This window comes from Ananas comosus, linkage group 14 (genome assembly GCF_001540865.1).
Source record: "Ananas comosus cultivar F153 linkage group 14, ASM154086v1, whole genome shotgun sequence".
Lineage (NCBI taxonomy): Eukaryota > Viridiplantae > Streptophyta > Magnoliopsida > Poales > Bromeliaceae > Ananas > Ananas comosus.
This window is the reverse complement of record NC_033634.1, coordinates 3,009,624-3,026,534: the sequence shown is the minus strand read 5'-3', so window position 1 is coordinate 3,026,534 and position 16,911 is coordinate 3,009,624. Positions and strand designations below refer to the sequence as shown.

The window sequence follows — 16,911 nt, the reverse complement described above, 5'->3', positions numbered from 1 at the left end:
TTTATTATAAGACTAATAAAGAAAAAAAAAATCCTTCAAAAAGGATTTTTGAGCTTCCACTGGTTTTTTTTCGCAAATGGCTCCCTGAAAATATTTTATTTTAAAACTAGCCCTCATAAATTTATAATTATAAAAATGACCATACTCTTGCCAGCGCCACGTGGGCGGGCTAAGAGATTGTTTGGCAAGTTGAATACAGAGAATCATTCACCGTTTTCAAATACGGTGAATCATTCACCATGTTTCGTATTTATATTCATTTTTTTCTCTTTTAGGGAGTAGAGATGTTAATAGGTATGGATACTCAAATTATTATCCGAACTCAAATCCGAATAAATTATTTTTTATTTATACATTATTTCTCATAAATGTTTGTCACGTGGCGGTACCATAATTTCTTCTCAAAATTCTACTCTCCAATCATTCCGACCGCTCGTCTTCCTCGTAACGTCTGCCTTTTCGGTTTTCCGTCTCATTAATTTTTTTCCTGTAATCTCTGCCTCTTCGACTTTCGTCTCATTAATTTCTTCTCTCTAATGTATGCCTCTTCAGCTTTCCGCCTCATTAATTTTTTTCTTGTAACGTTGCTGCTTTGATTTCCCGCCTCATTAGTTTTTTATTTTGTAAGAGGCGTTGCCCGAGGAGCCCGTGGGCATGACATACGGCGTTCTCGACAATGACCTCGCCTATTACGTCAGCTCCAACCTCAAGCCCCGTAGGCACGTTGCCCTCGCCCTCGCCGTCAATGTCGAGTGAGTCGAACTTTAACCCTAGCCCCCAACCCTCCTCCCTCGATCTCGACAACTTAACTTTGTAATGCATAGTTATGCAAAGAAGTGTGTATCCCTCTCCTCTAATAGCCTCGAGGACAAGAAGTATCGGCTAAGGTATGGGCTTGCTGAAAAGGGGTTGAAGGCACTGTGGTACTTCACGAAATCGTCGGTATTAGTAGAAAATGCCTAAAATAAGGATACAAAGGGGTCCGATTTTTATGTAACAATTTTTTTTCTCCTATGGTGCTTTTTATCTTTCATTGTTTTTCATTGAATTATAATTCGATTCTAAAAATTTTAAAATATTTTTTATATTATTAAATTTAATCAAATATGATTATATCTGCCATATCGCGTAAGTTTCCTATACTAGTGCATTCATTAGTTAGAAGTTAAATTAGATGAGAGCTAACTACAAGGTCCCCTTTAGTACGTGAATAAAGTGGGGATACCAAAAGTTATCTTTGTTATTCTGCCAAAATACTTTTTTTTTTATCAGAATAAAATATTCTGGTCGAATCTAAGCTACTTTCAATTATTTTGGAATAGCTTGGATAAGTTATTCCACCATTTTGGTAGAATATATAGTGCTATTTCAAATTAAAGGTTTAATTTCAAATTTTATTAATATTATAAATTGAATTAGAGTAAATTATGCAGATAGGATAAGTTATATGTTATAATAAATTATTTTTATTATAAAATTATTAATTGTACAATATTAATATATATTATTTATGCTTAAATATTATAATAAATTATACTTAAATATGCTAATAAATTGTTTTTATTCAATTTTAGTTGAAGTAGAATTTGAAAAAAAATAAATTACTTTTATAATAAATTATTTTTTTTTCTAAATCATATTTTTATAATAAATTATTTTCATTAAATATTATAATAAATTATTTCTACTAGATTATTTTAATAATAAATTACTTTTATTAAATCATATTTTATATCAAATTNATTATAATAAATTATACTTAAATATGCTAATAAATTGTTTTTATTCAATTTTAGTTGAAGTAGAATTTGAAAAAAAATAAATTACTTTTATAATAAATCATTTCCTATTAAATATTAAAATATATTTTTTTACTAAATTAATTTTATAATAAATAATTTTATTAAATCATATTTTATATCAAATTGACCTGCTTCTTCTTTCTATTATCTTCTAATTGTTAAATATAAAAATGTTTAAACACCGTTCTCTAAAAGCATATGAAACAACCGTTGTACTCTAAAAGGTTAAGCTGTTAGAAAACGGTGTTTAAACATTTTTATATTTAACACTTCTCCTCACGTCTAGCCTCGAGACTTTTTAATCGGTCCATGACGTGAGCTTGAATTAAATGGGAGGAAATTAATATGCTAGGAGCCTGGCGTGACTCGAACTCAAGACCTCCTGCTCTGATACCATGTGAAACAACCGTTGTACTTTAAAAGCTTAAGCTAGCCAGATGTGAGGGGAAGTGTTAAATATAAAAATGTTTAAACGGTAATATTTCATAAAATTAACCAAATGTAATTTAAATCATTCATGAGAATAGAAATACCATAAACCAAATGCAATTTTATTTTTTTTTCTTGACTATTTCATGAATATAGTTTAGGAATTCATAAGTGTGAATAGTGCTATGAGAAATGAAAATAAAAAGTTAAGAGGATACTTTTTTATGCTAAAGATCCAAATTAACTTACAGTTTGAAATTTTTGAGCGCGATGAGTTTTAACAGATCATATATCACATTCTAAAATTGTGTTAGTTTTAATAGAATTTTAATTGAATTATTTTAGTAAGAATTTTTTTTTCAAGGAAAATTATTTAATGAGTGAGCATACAGGCATTTTCCTGTGAGAAAAAAAAAGAAAGAATTGGTGAAAAATTTAACATAGAGACCAAAATTTAACTTTTTATTGTTATATTACTACATAGCTAACAATCTTTTTATCCAGGTAAATTAAAAGTACTAAATTAAATATAACGTGCATGTTTGAGACTTAAAATTTTGTTTTAGTTTTCGACTAAAGTAGAAGTTTCAGACATTTTTATCTACCAAATACTATATTAAAATTACTATTTTTGCTAAAATATGATTTGACATATTCAAAGTAATTTTTATTATTGGTAGAGCAGATACAATATGCTTAGTTGTGATTTAAACCATTTTGCTCTGATAGTAAATTTTTCTGTTAAAATTGAACGCAAAAATAAAGCTAAACATTCTCTGATATTCGGAGTAAATGCATTAAGGGGCCGTTTTTTGGCATATATGGAGAGTGCGAACTTAACTTTTGGTGTAAGTCAAAAAAAAAAAAAAATTTGTTTTCACATAAGTGGAGCAAAACATACATTAGCACCTCAATCCCTTACTTTTGAAGAAGTTATTTTTCTATCATTAAAATTAATTTAAAAGATTTTGGTATTTACTATAGTAACCTTGATGCAAGCCAAGGACCAAATAAATTGGACGTAATTGATGATTTTTTTTCCAATAGGACACTAATGAAGTGACTTGGGTATGTTCATGATATGACAAAAATTAAGAAAATATAATTTCCATGAGAAATAAATAAAAATAAATGCTACTTGTACGCTCCTTATAGAGGCGTACATCTTATACTCGGCAATTCAGGAGTTCATGAAAATTCAAATGAATTTGTGTTAAAATAAATAATTTGATAAGTAGAAAATGATGGCTCTTGAATGAAAAGGACGTAATTAATATACAAGTCTCATTTTGAGATATACCACTATTATTACCTATTTATTGTTATTTTTCGGTTGAACTTCAGAATTATTGCAATCAAATATTATAATCAAATTTTGTTGATTAAATATTAATATATTGCTAGTATAGGGGTCACGTAGTAGTGTTATTATGATTGCTAATGGTAATGAGACAATAATTTAGAATTTTTTTTTTTTTTTTACATCAACAAAAGGCACTAATTTTTAACCAACTAAATTAAATTGTAGGATTTAATTATAATAATTTTAAAACTTTGAGAAAAAATTTATAATAAATTAAAATTTGAAGAATAAAATGCCACCCAAATCGTTTGAGGACCATAAAATTTATCCTAAATAAGAAGAATAAGATATACAAGCGATTAGTGTAGTTCCATCACTCATCGATTTTAACACACCAAGACAAAGTAAAACTTTTATCGGGCGCGAAATTGAACATAAAACCACACATAAATAAATATTTTCTACTTGACTCAGATAATTAGGAAAAGCAAAGTTACAATTTGAGCAAGGTTTAATGTTTTTCACATGGTCACACTATTTTTTTTCTTTACTTTTCAATTGACTTTCTAACATGTGTAATAGTGGGAAAATGGTTTGGATCCTCTACATAAAGAATCTATATATATTGTTAACATATTAAATGAAAAAAACCTATAAAGCATCTTAAAATGTGTGTATCATAAAATGTACATCAACTGACTCTCAAAAAAAAGAAAAAAAAGAGAAGCAGCATCAATGACTGTATCTAACACAGTTAGTTAAGAATTTGATGATTGATATCTAAAATTTTAAGTTTAAAATTTAATTACTTTATATTTTCAGATAGATTTTTTTTTTTAAAAAAAATAACGTATATCAATCTACATGCAACTTATGTAACTGATTTTGACACTAGTAAATAGATTCATTAGATTCGTAACAATTAACCCTCTCAATTTTGATAGGATTCAATGATGCTTCAACTAATTTTGGTTAAATAAATTAAAAAATATATTAAATCTAATAGTGATTCTATGAGTACTAATTCTTCTAATTCTTCTATTTGTGAATAGTTAATGGAGTTGTTAATTTAAGCAAATTTTTAATTCACACGGTTGGCAAATATAACTCAAATCAACACATGTATTTGGTGAGAGTCTTCTTGGTCACAATTAATTTTATATAAAAAATATATAATAGCGTTCAATTAAAAATTTTAACACTGTATGGTACAGTACCCAAAAAATTATTTTTAAAAAGTATTTTTTTAATATAAAATTGTGTTGTAAAATTAGACTCTTTATCATCTCACTTGGCACAATAAAATTTGACTGCTATGGCCTATTTAATTCACGATTTGTAATATTTTAACAATATTTTATATATTTTATTAAAATATTCAAATTATTTTTATTCAATTTTAATTGTGTAGTTGTAAGATGTGTAGGTGAAATACTAGAATGATTATAGATCTTAAACTATTATATTCTTATTTTTCATGTTTAATAAAAATTATTAGAGGTCCATTAATTAAAAAAATATACAAATTTTTTATAAGCTTCCAACTCAAATAGCATAAATATAATTTTTTAAACATTATAAATTTTGAAACAAACGTACACTAATAGAAAAGAAATTTTTTTTTTTCATGTAGTTTGGAGGTTTATAAAAGTACACAAACACAAAACGCGTGTGCACGATGAATTATTAGAGAGACTATTTGTGGGACTCGATTTTTTTTTTTATATATTTTTTTTGGTTGGTGAAGGAGCATGATTATGACATTTCTTAGCTGTAAACAGCTTACTAATTTCTGTGGAAATTAGGTGGAATTTTTTATTTTATTTTCAAACACGCTTTAACTCTCTTTTCACAGTGTGTCAACCAATAATAGTAAATAAGATATAGGTTTCGTTTGGAATTGCAGAAAGGTTACATTACATATGATGAGAAAGTACGTTGAAAAAAATATTATATTTGTTTCCATACGTAATATTACGTTCCGCATATTGCGATGAGTCGGTTACGATATATTTTTTGTGGTCCCACCGAAGAATGAAGAAGCATATCCTTATATATTTTTTTCTCAACTTTATTTTATCTAATAGCGTTAAATAAACTTCAATACCAAACTAAGCCATAAACCAATAATTATACTTGTTATACAAAAAGTCCTTGGTATGATCACTTGGAGAAAACTAAATTTCTAGGTGTGCATAAATATTCATGTGAAACTGAATGTTAAATTTTGTTTTTTTTATTTTAATCTTTTTTGAGTCAACAAACTGATCATGCTTCAGCCAATCTAAGATTGGGCAAGATCTTGAAGAACGGTCGAGATAGACTCGAATCATGTTATGCTGAAGAACCAGATCGGAATTCCTGACTCGCATGTGACAGGACCAATCTATTCAAGCTAGGATCATGTTGTGTATGTCTCTGTCGATCTAAGATTGGTGGAGATTTTTGCCGCAGATCTTGAAATGATGATGCCTCTAGATTTTTCGATCTGGACTCGAATCAGGTCAGGCTCAAGCAGAGAGATCGAACTCCTCTGACGCAGATGTGACAAGCGCAATCCATGTATTTGGATTCTAATGAGCATCATCTTTTAATTGGAGTGACATGACTTTTTCCACAGTTGTTGGAGATATTTTGTGTGAGTTCGCGAGGGACATACGCACGTGTTGATGGTAAAAAAAGAAAAAAAAAGAAAAAGAAAAAAGAAAAATCACCCACGACATGCAGCATCATATTATTAATTAATTAATTAATAGTTGTATGAAAAGCAAAAGAGCGGAGAGGACATTTTGAGGCATCACTGTTGTGGGTCTCACTCGTCATAAATAATTTAACACGCCCAAAACCACACCAAAGAGACACGTTGTGATTCCTTTTGTTATTCTTCTTCTTCTTCTTCTTCTTCTTCTTCTTCTTCCATCGTATTTTAGGAGTTTTTTTCTTTACATTTGGCCTTTTTTTATTTTTTACACAAATAATTTTATCAAATTTGTAATATAATTTCGAACCCGTCTCCGCTATGCAGACACTACTTATGCTCCACGCCGGCTAGGAAGGGATATTAGTTGAACACGGTAAATCATTCATCGTGTTCAATACTTATATTTTTTCGTGTTCAATATCTATAGATTTTTCGCAATACACGTTGTAAAATAATAAATACGGTGAATCACTCACTGTGTGTAGACACGGTGAATAGAGTACTGTGTTTAATTTATTCCAGCACCTCCAACCTTACTTGCGTGGTGCTTATATGGCGTCTGCGTGGTAGGAATAAGATCAAAATTATAATTATATATTTGATAAAATTATTTATACAAATAATTTTCTTGAGGGGACCAAATGCCAAAAAAAAGCCCTATTTTAGTGTGAGGACTGGTTCAACAAAAAAATTAAAATTTTTAAAAGGGACAGAATTTAGGTGGATTATTCCAAGGTACAAAATTTCCCTTTCATCATAAAAAAATCATGTACTCAAAATCAGAATAACCAGAAATTTAGACGGTGAAAATAAAATCTCATTGGTTCTGCAAAAAAAAAAAATCCTAAAAACCAATTTTCCAGCCAAGAAAAACCTTTCCCACAAAAAATAGTTTTTCTGAGAACTTATTTTTTTTTCAAATTTCATAAAAAGCGAGTGTTTTTGTTTTTTGATTTTTCTCCGGGAAAATAAAAATGATGGAAAATGAATGATTTCCACAAAAAAAAAATCTTTTTTTTTTTCAGAAATAACGCTTTTTCAAAATTTTCAAAGAAACCAAACATTCAGCTTTCGACCGCAGCAAAAACTCTGATCGATCCTTTCCATTTACGAAAGGCTACCTTTAAAGCAGAAAGAATGAATCTCATTAGATGTTTGAGTTGCCCAGAACATAATTAATAAGATTCTGTATCAAAAAAACCACACAACAAGTTTCACACTGCAGTATGGTACTGCTCAAATGAAACTTGAAACTTTTCATTAACTTTTCCTCAGAGGCAGGTCAAATGAATATTTTCTTTGTTCCTTCGCGCCTAATGACGGAAATCCGCATATTATGATAAATTTAACATAAGATATCTTATGAACCTTAGTTCCGCAATTACACTCATAAACACTTTACCGTCTACGATCTTTTCCCTTTTTTTTTTTTTCCCTCAAATGAATTTATTGCGATCCCACAGCATGTATCGCTTATTTTTTGTTCATCAAGCTTCAAATATAAGAGTTTTATGCTTCTTATCCTACAACCGAGATTTCGCCAGATCAACCTGCGCACCCTGCATCAATTCCAAATGATAATAGGTTATAACAAACAACAATTAAAGCTGAATAAAGGGAAATAAAAAAAAAAAGAAAAAGAAAAAAAATGTCTCACTAGAGATTCGCCTTTGTTAGCCCTCTCTACAAGATAAGCACAGGGCTTGAAGAACTCTCCGTACATTTTCGACCAATCCTCCAGTCTACTGCTTACATAATTCGCTCCGAGTGAATCGGCCCAAAACATAATGCCACCCCTAAATTGGAGGGGAAAGAAAATAGCAGTTTCGGTAAATGAACAAAATGAAAGCAAGATAGTACCCTTTAGAAAAATATACAAGACATGAGAGAGAAACCTGTAATGGGGAAAACCCATCCCCATTATAGAAGCAATGTCGAGGTCAGATGCCTTCAGAGCGATTCTCTCATCGAGGACTCGGCATGCCTCATTAACAACAGGGAAAAATACCATCTCCACAATGTCCTTGTCAGTTAACTTCATTAGCTGTAAAAGAATCAAAAATAAAAATCCACCCATAGGCAAGAAAAGATAGATTATAATGAATACGGACCAAATTTGCTAAATTCAAGTCAGAAACTATCCTGAACCCAGGAATTTGATATAGTGATCCATTGCAAGATGAACATTTCTTTTAAGCAGGTGGACAGGAATCAATGCTTGTTCTAACTATACACATGCAAGTTTTTTTACTCGTGTTTGTTCTTTGTACATGCATGATATGGACTTGTAAAGTGGGCGTAAGTGCATTTGTTCTTAATATACAAATTGGTTATTTATGTTTGTTTTTCAGAAATATGACAAAAAATGGACTCATCCATCCAAAAGAGCAGGAAAGGAAGACGTAAAAAACCTACTTGTATATCCTACACACACAAATTGAACTCGAGTTAGAATAGCTTTTGACACTGATAGCCACATATATTTTGTCCTTTCACGGAAGAGAGAAGCAGAAGAGAGAGCAAGCTTAGGGGTAAAACATAAAGAGAAGTTGACAGATCGAAACAACCAAACTCACTCATTTCAACATACTATCGAAAAACTGTATATATCGATGCGCATAATATATTAAATGTACAGTATATGATCAAAACATATTTCAATTGCACACAAAATGAATATATGAGATCGGCCTCTAGAATAAGGATAGGAATTAAAAGACCTTGGGATCTTGGATACCACCGGCCATGTTCCTTGATTGTTCGACGTACTTCTTAATTTCAGGATCTGGGCTGGCCTTTCGCTTATCATCATACTGATAGAAGCCCTTACGAGCAGCCTCGCCTGCAAATAGTGAATTCTTTAATGATATTTTGGGCTTTAGGATAATATATTCACAATCACAGTTAAACTTCAAATCTCAAATAGTGAGGCTAAAATAGTATCGTAGTAAGTTGCATTGTAGATAAGTACCTATCCTTTTATCCTCAAGCATAAGCGGAATTAGCATTGACTTGTAACATCTCTCTGGGAAACTTTGGAGGTATTGCAAAGCAGTAGCCACAGCAACCCCAAAACCAACAAGATCAGCCAATCTGAAAATTAAGACATAAAAATAACATTAAATAAAAAAACAGAAACAACTCAATTTCAGAGGCAACAAGGAGTTTCCTTTGGTTATTTCTAAAGTAAAACAGTTGACCAACACCAAACACCAAATCCACCATGTCGATGGCTGCAGTATTGCAGTATATTTTATATCCAAAAGAGATTACTTTTGCCTTCTCATATTGGGTCTAATTAACAAATAAGAGCGAACTTCAAAATCACATTTAATTCGGTCCTAAACATTCTAAATGATTTAGACCATGATCAACTGATCTGACCTTCATTTGAATGTCCTAGTTTTAACCTCCATTGATGATATCCAAACTCCAGATACTTTCTAAAAGTAGCCAATCAACGTCATGTGTGCACTTTAAAAGCCCAAAATCAAAATCTTTGTCATCTTTGGATATCACAAATCCCGCTCATTGCCACTGTAACCAGACATGTTTTAAATTTAATAGTTTTAAACATAAATTTCAACCCATTTCAAGTTAAACAATACCTGAATGGCCCCATTGGCATTCCAAATCGAGTAATTGCCCGATCAATCTGGTAAACATCTAAGCCACGATCAACGAGTAACAAAGCAGCTTGTGTATACGGAAAGAACATCCGATTGACAGCAAAGCCGGTACAGTTCCCCACAACGATGGGAGTTTTGTGGATCTTCTTTGCCACATCCAACAAGTCCAGAACAACTTGTGCAGAAGTCCTTTGAGTCCGAACTATCTCCAAAAGAGGCATGATGTGGGCAGGGCTGCAAAAGCAAGAATGCATCAATTGAAGTTTTGATTGGCAAATGTACAGTGCCTGTAGGCAAGCTTCTAGAAAATGATCTGTAGTCAATAAGCAGAAGCCAGAGTTTTGCCTGATAAATGGTGAAGTATTACACACTTATGATACACTGACAGATATAAGGCTCATCTATGAAATTAAATGTATTAAAGGGTAATTATTCCATTATGCCCATGAAGGGATGTAGCCTAATGTACTTTTAGGCCCCAAAAAAAAAAAAGAGAAAACTCCAATTTGAAGCTTTTGATTCTCGCGACATTGGGAAGCTATAGGAAGGATCTTATCAAAAGAAGTGTTAGTGCTTCACCAAATAACTCTAGTCAAACAAAATTTCTGCATTACCTAAAGAAATGTGCACCAACAATGCGATCTTGGGATGTGGTCTTCTCACCAACTAAGTTTAGGTCAATAGTTGAAGTATTTGTAGCAAGTATGCAAGCGGGAGGGCAATATCTTTCCAGATCAGCAAAAATTTGCTGCTTCAATGAGACATTCTCAATGACCGCCTGCCACGCAACAAATATATAATGCCATTCAGGAGGCAAAAGAAAAAAAAAAAAAAAAGAAAAGAAAAAGGTTGGCTAACTGCAGTTAGGAGAACAGGAACGTAAGTTATTAATGAAGTTTCAACTTGCCTCAATGACCAAATCTACATCTCTAAATTGTTCATAGTCGAGAACACCAGTGAGCAATGAAAGGGTCTTCTCATAACTTTCTTCGGTCATCTTCCCCTTCTTGATCCGACTTTGCAAGTTGGCTGAAATGGTAATGCAGGAATGTAAGCCAAAAGGTTACTTCCATGGATATACAAAAAGAGATATTTGCATATATATATATATATATATATATATATATATATATATATATATATATAGCAGGGCTACTGTGCTATTAGGAGTACAGCAGCCCTTGTACTTCTAAGCTCCTAACCATCCATCAGTTTTGATGGGTGGTTAGAATGAGAGAGAGAAGATAAATTGGAGAGAAATTAGATATCTCAATTTCTCTTCTCTTTGAATTTCTTCCCAATTTTTCTTCTCTCTCTCACTTTTACTATCCATCAAAATTGATAGATGGTTAGGAACTTAGGAGCACAAGGATTGTTGTGCTCCTAATAGCACAGTAACCATACTCATATATATATTCGAGCAAAATTTTCTATTTACATATTTATCCCTACAAAATCTGATTTTCCATGAATGTCCATACATTAATGTTGTCCATATATTAATGTCTTACATACATCTATCGTCCTGCTTACCAAGCTGCCCCTGTTTACAAACATTTTTCTAACAGAAAACTAAATTGCCCCAATTAATTGGATAACTCCCCATCTTAAGATAAGGCTTTTTTTTTTTTTAAGAAACTGCATTTTCGAGAGCTGTACACAAAAATTTAAGGTGGAAAACTAAATAACCATTACCTCTAACTCTGCCGATCCCTGCCTGTAAGAACTTCTCACTTACTTCTTTTAGGATTACCGAGTATTTGCTCAGTATAAGTGCAGTTGCAATTCCAGATCCCATTAGACCTCCTCCAACAATAGCAACTTTTCTCACTTTTCTTGGCACCAAGCCAATGTCTGTAACTCCTGAAACCTGTTACAAATCAAATAACTTAAAATACTAAGTAAAGAAAAAAGTCATTAGAGCAATATTCGTACAGTCAATCAATATAAAAACATTTTTGTATAGCAGATAGTATAAAAATCATCTCGTCGACTCAAGAGAACACCACAAAATCGCTAGCAATAACGAATATACAAAGTCAATAACCAAAATTAGGGCATCAAAAAGAAGAAAAGTAATCACAACGATCTCATGAAAAGCAAAAGATCCAAGAAGCCTGAAGCAAAAACGCGATAATCCACAAAATGAGAGATCTTAAGGTTGTTCCAGATAATCCAATTAGGCTGCAAATATTAACAGCATTCATGTTGAATCTTTCAGGTACTCTGGTTTTGAAAAGGAAAAGTAGACAAAGGAAGAATAAATGAAATTCTGCTCATTTGCTCCTTAGATTGGTACTTCACCAAAAAAAATGATTCCGTATATAATCTGAAAAAAATGCTAGACAATCTTTGTTTGCACTGCTTGAAGATGAGCTTCATGACATTTCTCGCTTCTCAGATACAAATGATTGAATGAATATAAAAGAAGCAAAATTAATAATACCAACCTTTGAAGTTGCACGTTGTGCAAAGAAGAAATGAACCAAATTTTTACTTGTCTGTGAGGATTGAAGCATCTTAGAAGAATCCACTTCCTATCAAGAGGAGAGTCAACACATTAACTGAAGTACAAGAGGAAATTTTACAAGAAGAGTTTAGAAAATTAAGAATTTACAAATTTACCTTCCAAAGTCCAGCACGAGGTCCTGAGACTATACCCTCTTCAATGCAATCAATACAAACCAAGGGGTGTTCGAGATTTGTAGATTGTTTTTGAGCCTGAAGTCGAGCAAACTTGAGAATTTCCTTAGCCTCCCCAAGGGGCTCTAATTTGTCAGTTCTGTAAAGACTCCTAACCCATGGCCTTCTATACTCAGCAATATCCAAGGCCCAGGAACGAGCAACTTTCACTAATTCCTTAGGAGAAACTATGGCATCAACAAGACCCAAAGAATGAGCTTCCTCTCCTTTCACAGGCTTCGATAACTGTTAACATAGGAAGATATAAGTGATAATTATGTCACTTAAGTTCCTTTTTATATAATTATTAGAAGATTGTATATTTTACCAGCATCATTTCAAGGGATTTGGACAGGCCAACAAGACGAGGAAGCCGTTGTGTTCCTGCATTAAAGAGAACAGCATAATCCACAGAAGTGTTGTTAACAAAATGAAGTATCAAATATTGCCCTAACTAAAATAAAAGAGAAAATTGATCATGGTGCTTTTCTAACAAATTCAATTGAAACTGGACGGCGCAGCTTCAGAGTTAACATAGAATGTAAGTAAGAACGAGTTAAGGACCTGCTAAGCTTTATTGTAAGGTATAGGGCAAATTGATTTAGTACCGAGTAACCAGTTGGGAGAAGCAAATTATAAAAATCCGCCAACATATTCTCACTGCAGTAAAAGCAGGAAGTCTAAATTGGAGCACTTGACTTCATCAACTGCCCTACTAGAGGTGGCTGCAGTAGAAGCAGAAGCAAGCAGGGCCAAAACTAACTCGGCCTGGCTTCTCTACGGCCCCAAACTTTGATACTAAGCTTTGAAAAATACTCCCCCGAGTAACAAGATACATAAAAGAAGCACTATGGAAGTACCTCCCATTCCAGGAATAATCCCAAGTTGAAGTTCAGGCAGGCCAAGTTGAGCAGTAGAAGTACAAATTCGCCCATGGCATGCCTAACTAGCAAAAAGTGATTATGTCATACAAATAGCTCGACTCTTCAAAAACATACTCAAACTGAAAGAAGTACATCAGTGGGCTATATGAACATACCATTGCAACCTCTAGCCCACCACCGAGAGCAAGGCCGTCTATAGCCGCCACCGATGGTTTATTAGCACCTAATAAAATGGAGGATATAATATAATAAAAAATCATTTATTTCTCCTACAAGATTAGATTATAGATCAAACACAGCAGCTACCTTCTACGGAGTCCGTGAGAAAATCAATTGATATGAATCCAGGCTTCACTTCCTTGCCTAATGTCATACAATAGTTAGAATAATTACAACCAAGTAAATGATAAAACTAGTGGAAAGTCCAATTTTGTTTTCTTACTCGTTCCCTTTTGAAATGCATTGATATCAAAACCTCCTGAAAACCTCCCTTTTGCGCCTGCTCAATTAGAAGAAGTTATAATCATTTATCATTCATACGACTATTATATGTTATAAGCATAATTATATGCCGCTTAGCCAGAACCATATGATCAAAAAAGTCGAGAGATACTATCCATGTTACCTGTGAGCACAATCGCCTTAACATCATCTCTTTTGATAGCTTGTTCATAATTTTCCTTTAAGCTGAATAACACTGGAAAAGAAAGATAAAATATGGAAATACATTAGATACTCGTGAGCGGAGCATCTGCTATCAAATGAGAGAAATGGCAAAATTCTCAAGAATAACTCGACTATCAAATGCTCTTATTATGCAACTTCATTCTTAATCACTTAACTACAAGCACCCAATAATATCATCATGGCAGGATCAAAAGATTATGAGCTGCAATATGCCAACAACAGGCCCGAGTGCAGGTACATGTAAAAGCACTGTGTAAATGTCGTGTAATTAGAGATGCATGCAGCTAGTACCTATCCTGTTTGTTTCCCCCTACAATTTGGACATAGGTCAAGATGCAGCAGTTGGGACTCGATTTGCAGTTTCAAATGCTGCATTTGTATTATAACTTGCAATATATTTACGAGCGTGCTCCAATCAAACAGTACCTTAACTCTCATTTTCTTCTCTTCAGGACTCTTCCCGCCTATATTTATAATATAAAACAAGCCGAAAACCTAGCGAGGATTTATTTTTCGTAAAAATATACATAACTTACATGAACTATGAACAAATTTTAGTCTACTACCCAACCTTTTTAAATTTTGATTTTACTTTCCAACCTTTCAATTTTTTTGATTTGAGTCGGTAAACAGTACTCTCACTTCAAAATTTGAATATGTCATTTATCTTTACAGGTTTAGTTAGTATAATTCATGCAATTTTTGCAACTATAAATTCATTAAAATAAAAAATTAGCAAAAAGTTTTAAATCAAAATGCTGTTGACGGACTCAAATGAAACAAATTGAAAGGTTTGGTAGTACAATCAAAATTTTGGAAGGTGTGATAGTCGATTCAACATGGTCCATAGTCAGGTGAGTTTTGTGCGTTTTTACCATTATTTTTTATATTTGAATTTACATTAGAGTGGTTCTTCACATGAAAAGTTCAAGTACCAAAATGTGCAGATTATTGATTTGTACTTACAATAGTTTTAATTCTCAAACATGATCCTCGAAAGTACAAAACTGTACAGAATTATCCTGACCACTGTGATTTGATCGCTAATTTTTCACCCTCGGGAACATTATGGCCTTAAAAAAACATTAAAATTATTCAAGGTTCAAAAAAAATGATACTCTTAACAAAAATCAAACTCTAATTTCAAATTTCGAGGAATGAATCTGCAATTTCACAACTCCGGAGGGAAATACCGTTTATTCGATCACAACGAGACAACATTCGATTCAGCCACGAATAACGTTGAACCACAGATCCGCATCTCAACTCAAATGTTCACAAACAATGTAAAAACCCCAGATGAGATCTTAAGCTTAAAACAACAACAACGACAACAACAACAAAAAAAAAAAAAAAAAAAAAAAAACTACCATCCACGGAGAGAGCATTCACGGGAGGGTTGTTGATGATGATCACCGCGACCCCGTCCCCTCCCACCTCCATCTCCGTCGTGCCCCTCCCCATTCTCCCTCTCTCTCTCTCTCCCTCCTCTCTCTCTCTCTCTCCGGGGGAGTTTGTGGGGGACGCTGGGTGAGCGTAAAAGGGCGTAGGGAAAGAGGTAAAGGAACGGAGCCGTTTGCGGATTCGGCAAAACACCAAACACGATTCTTAGCCAATGATTTGTCGACAGGTAACCACCTTTTGGGAGAGATGTCCTACGGAGCTGGAGCAAAACTTGCTAGGTGGACCTGGTCCACCATGTCATCATAGACCCAGTGAAAACTATTGGTTAAAATGCATGGGAGTAACGCTGCATCATCCATATTACTGATACATTCACACATTCACAGACTCTTCTACTACATGCCCCTCTCCTAAACTTAAAATTTTAAGAATTAATTTGATTTAAAAATTAAAACTTTTATCAAATACTAATAATTACTTCAAACTTAAAAAAATTTAATCACTTTTTATAGCAAATAAAATTGGATGAATTGAGCCAATAAATTTTAACAAATTATTTTACAAAAATAACTCAAATTAAAAATATTATGCAATAAAATATAGTTGCAAGTCTCTGTGTATTTTTACTAAACCTATTTTCACAAAAGAAGAAGTTAGATTTGAGAAAAAAAAAATCACATTTAATTAACGAGCGCATATTTATTAGGTAAAATTATATGAATACAACCATAACTTAGCCTTTTTGAAATAACAAGAACTACAATGACATCAATATCTATATATATATTGACATTATTTTTATTTTTTGAATTTAGTTATTTTAGTCAAAATAACTACAAATTTATCAAATAAAATTGAAATAGCTAATAGTTAATGATTACTAGACCCACAAAAAAAAAAAAAAATCAAGACTGATCGTCTCTGACACGAGTGGTAAATAAGGTTGATATTCGAAATTTCAAATTCGAAATCTAATTGCTTTATATTTTTAACTAAGTTTATTTTTTTAAAAAAAAATAGCATATTATTTTTTCTTAAAAAAAAAAAAGTTAAGGGTGCGCCATCCAAAAAAAGAAAAAAAAAAAAAAGGCTTAAGGGTGCTTTTGAAAAGAAACTATCGTTGAGGGGTCTCCCTACATTTTCATACCCAAAATGCTATGGGGGAGGTCCAAGGATGAAGTGGTGGGCTTGGTCTCGGAAAAGTTTATTCTCGTCCACGTTAAGTAGCAAGTAGCAACGGCGACGAGATCCAATAATCTGGCGGTGTGTTTCCCGAGGCGTGTATTTTCGTAGGTCCCGAGACAAGCTGATGGTGACGTGGCCCCGCAGCACGTGCTGGACGATGACGGTGGTATCATATCTCGCCACGTGGTGTCATTTTACAGGCTGG

General features: G+C 32.7%; 1 protein-coding gene across 2 annotated transcripts; it reads right to left on the bottom strand.

Moving 5' to 3' along the window:
- Positions 7,429-15,634, bottom strand: LOC109720513 (glyoxysomal fatty acid beta-oxidation multifunctional protein MFP-a-like). Of its 2 annotated transcripts, none has more exons than XM_020247682.1 (18): positions 15,311-15,353; positions 14,056-14,127; positions 13,873-13,929; positions 13,737-13,793; positions 13,586-13,653; positions 13,407-13,488; positions 12,875-12,930; positions 12,490-12,792; positions 12,315-12,401; positions 11,560-11,734; positions 10,772-10,893; positions 10,479-10,642; positions 9,844-10,098; positions 9,207-9,328; positions 8,956-9,077; positions 8,131-8,279; positions 7,893-8,031; positions 7,429-7,794 (listed from the first exon to the last, which is right to left on the bottom strand). In XM_020247682.1, the coding sequence occupies exons 1-18, from the start codon at positions 15,336-15,338 to the stop codon at positions 7,759-7,761; spliced, it is 2,094 nt and encodes a 697-aa protein (XP_020103271.1). In that variant the 5' UTR covers positions 15,339-15,353; the 3' UTR covers positions 7,429-7,758. The 2 variants fall into 2 exon arrangements, with proteins under 2 accessions (XP_020103271.1, XP_020103270.1); XM_020247681.1 differs by lacking the exon at positions 15,311-15,353 and adding an exon at positions 15,488-15,634 and having other exon boundaries at positions 7,471-7,794.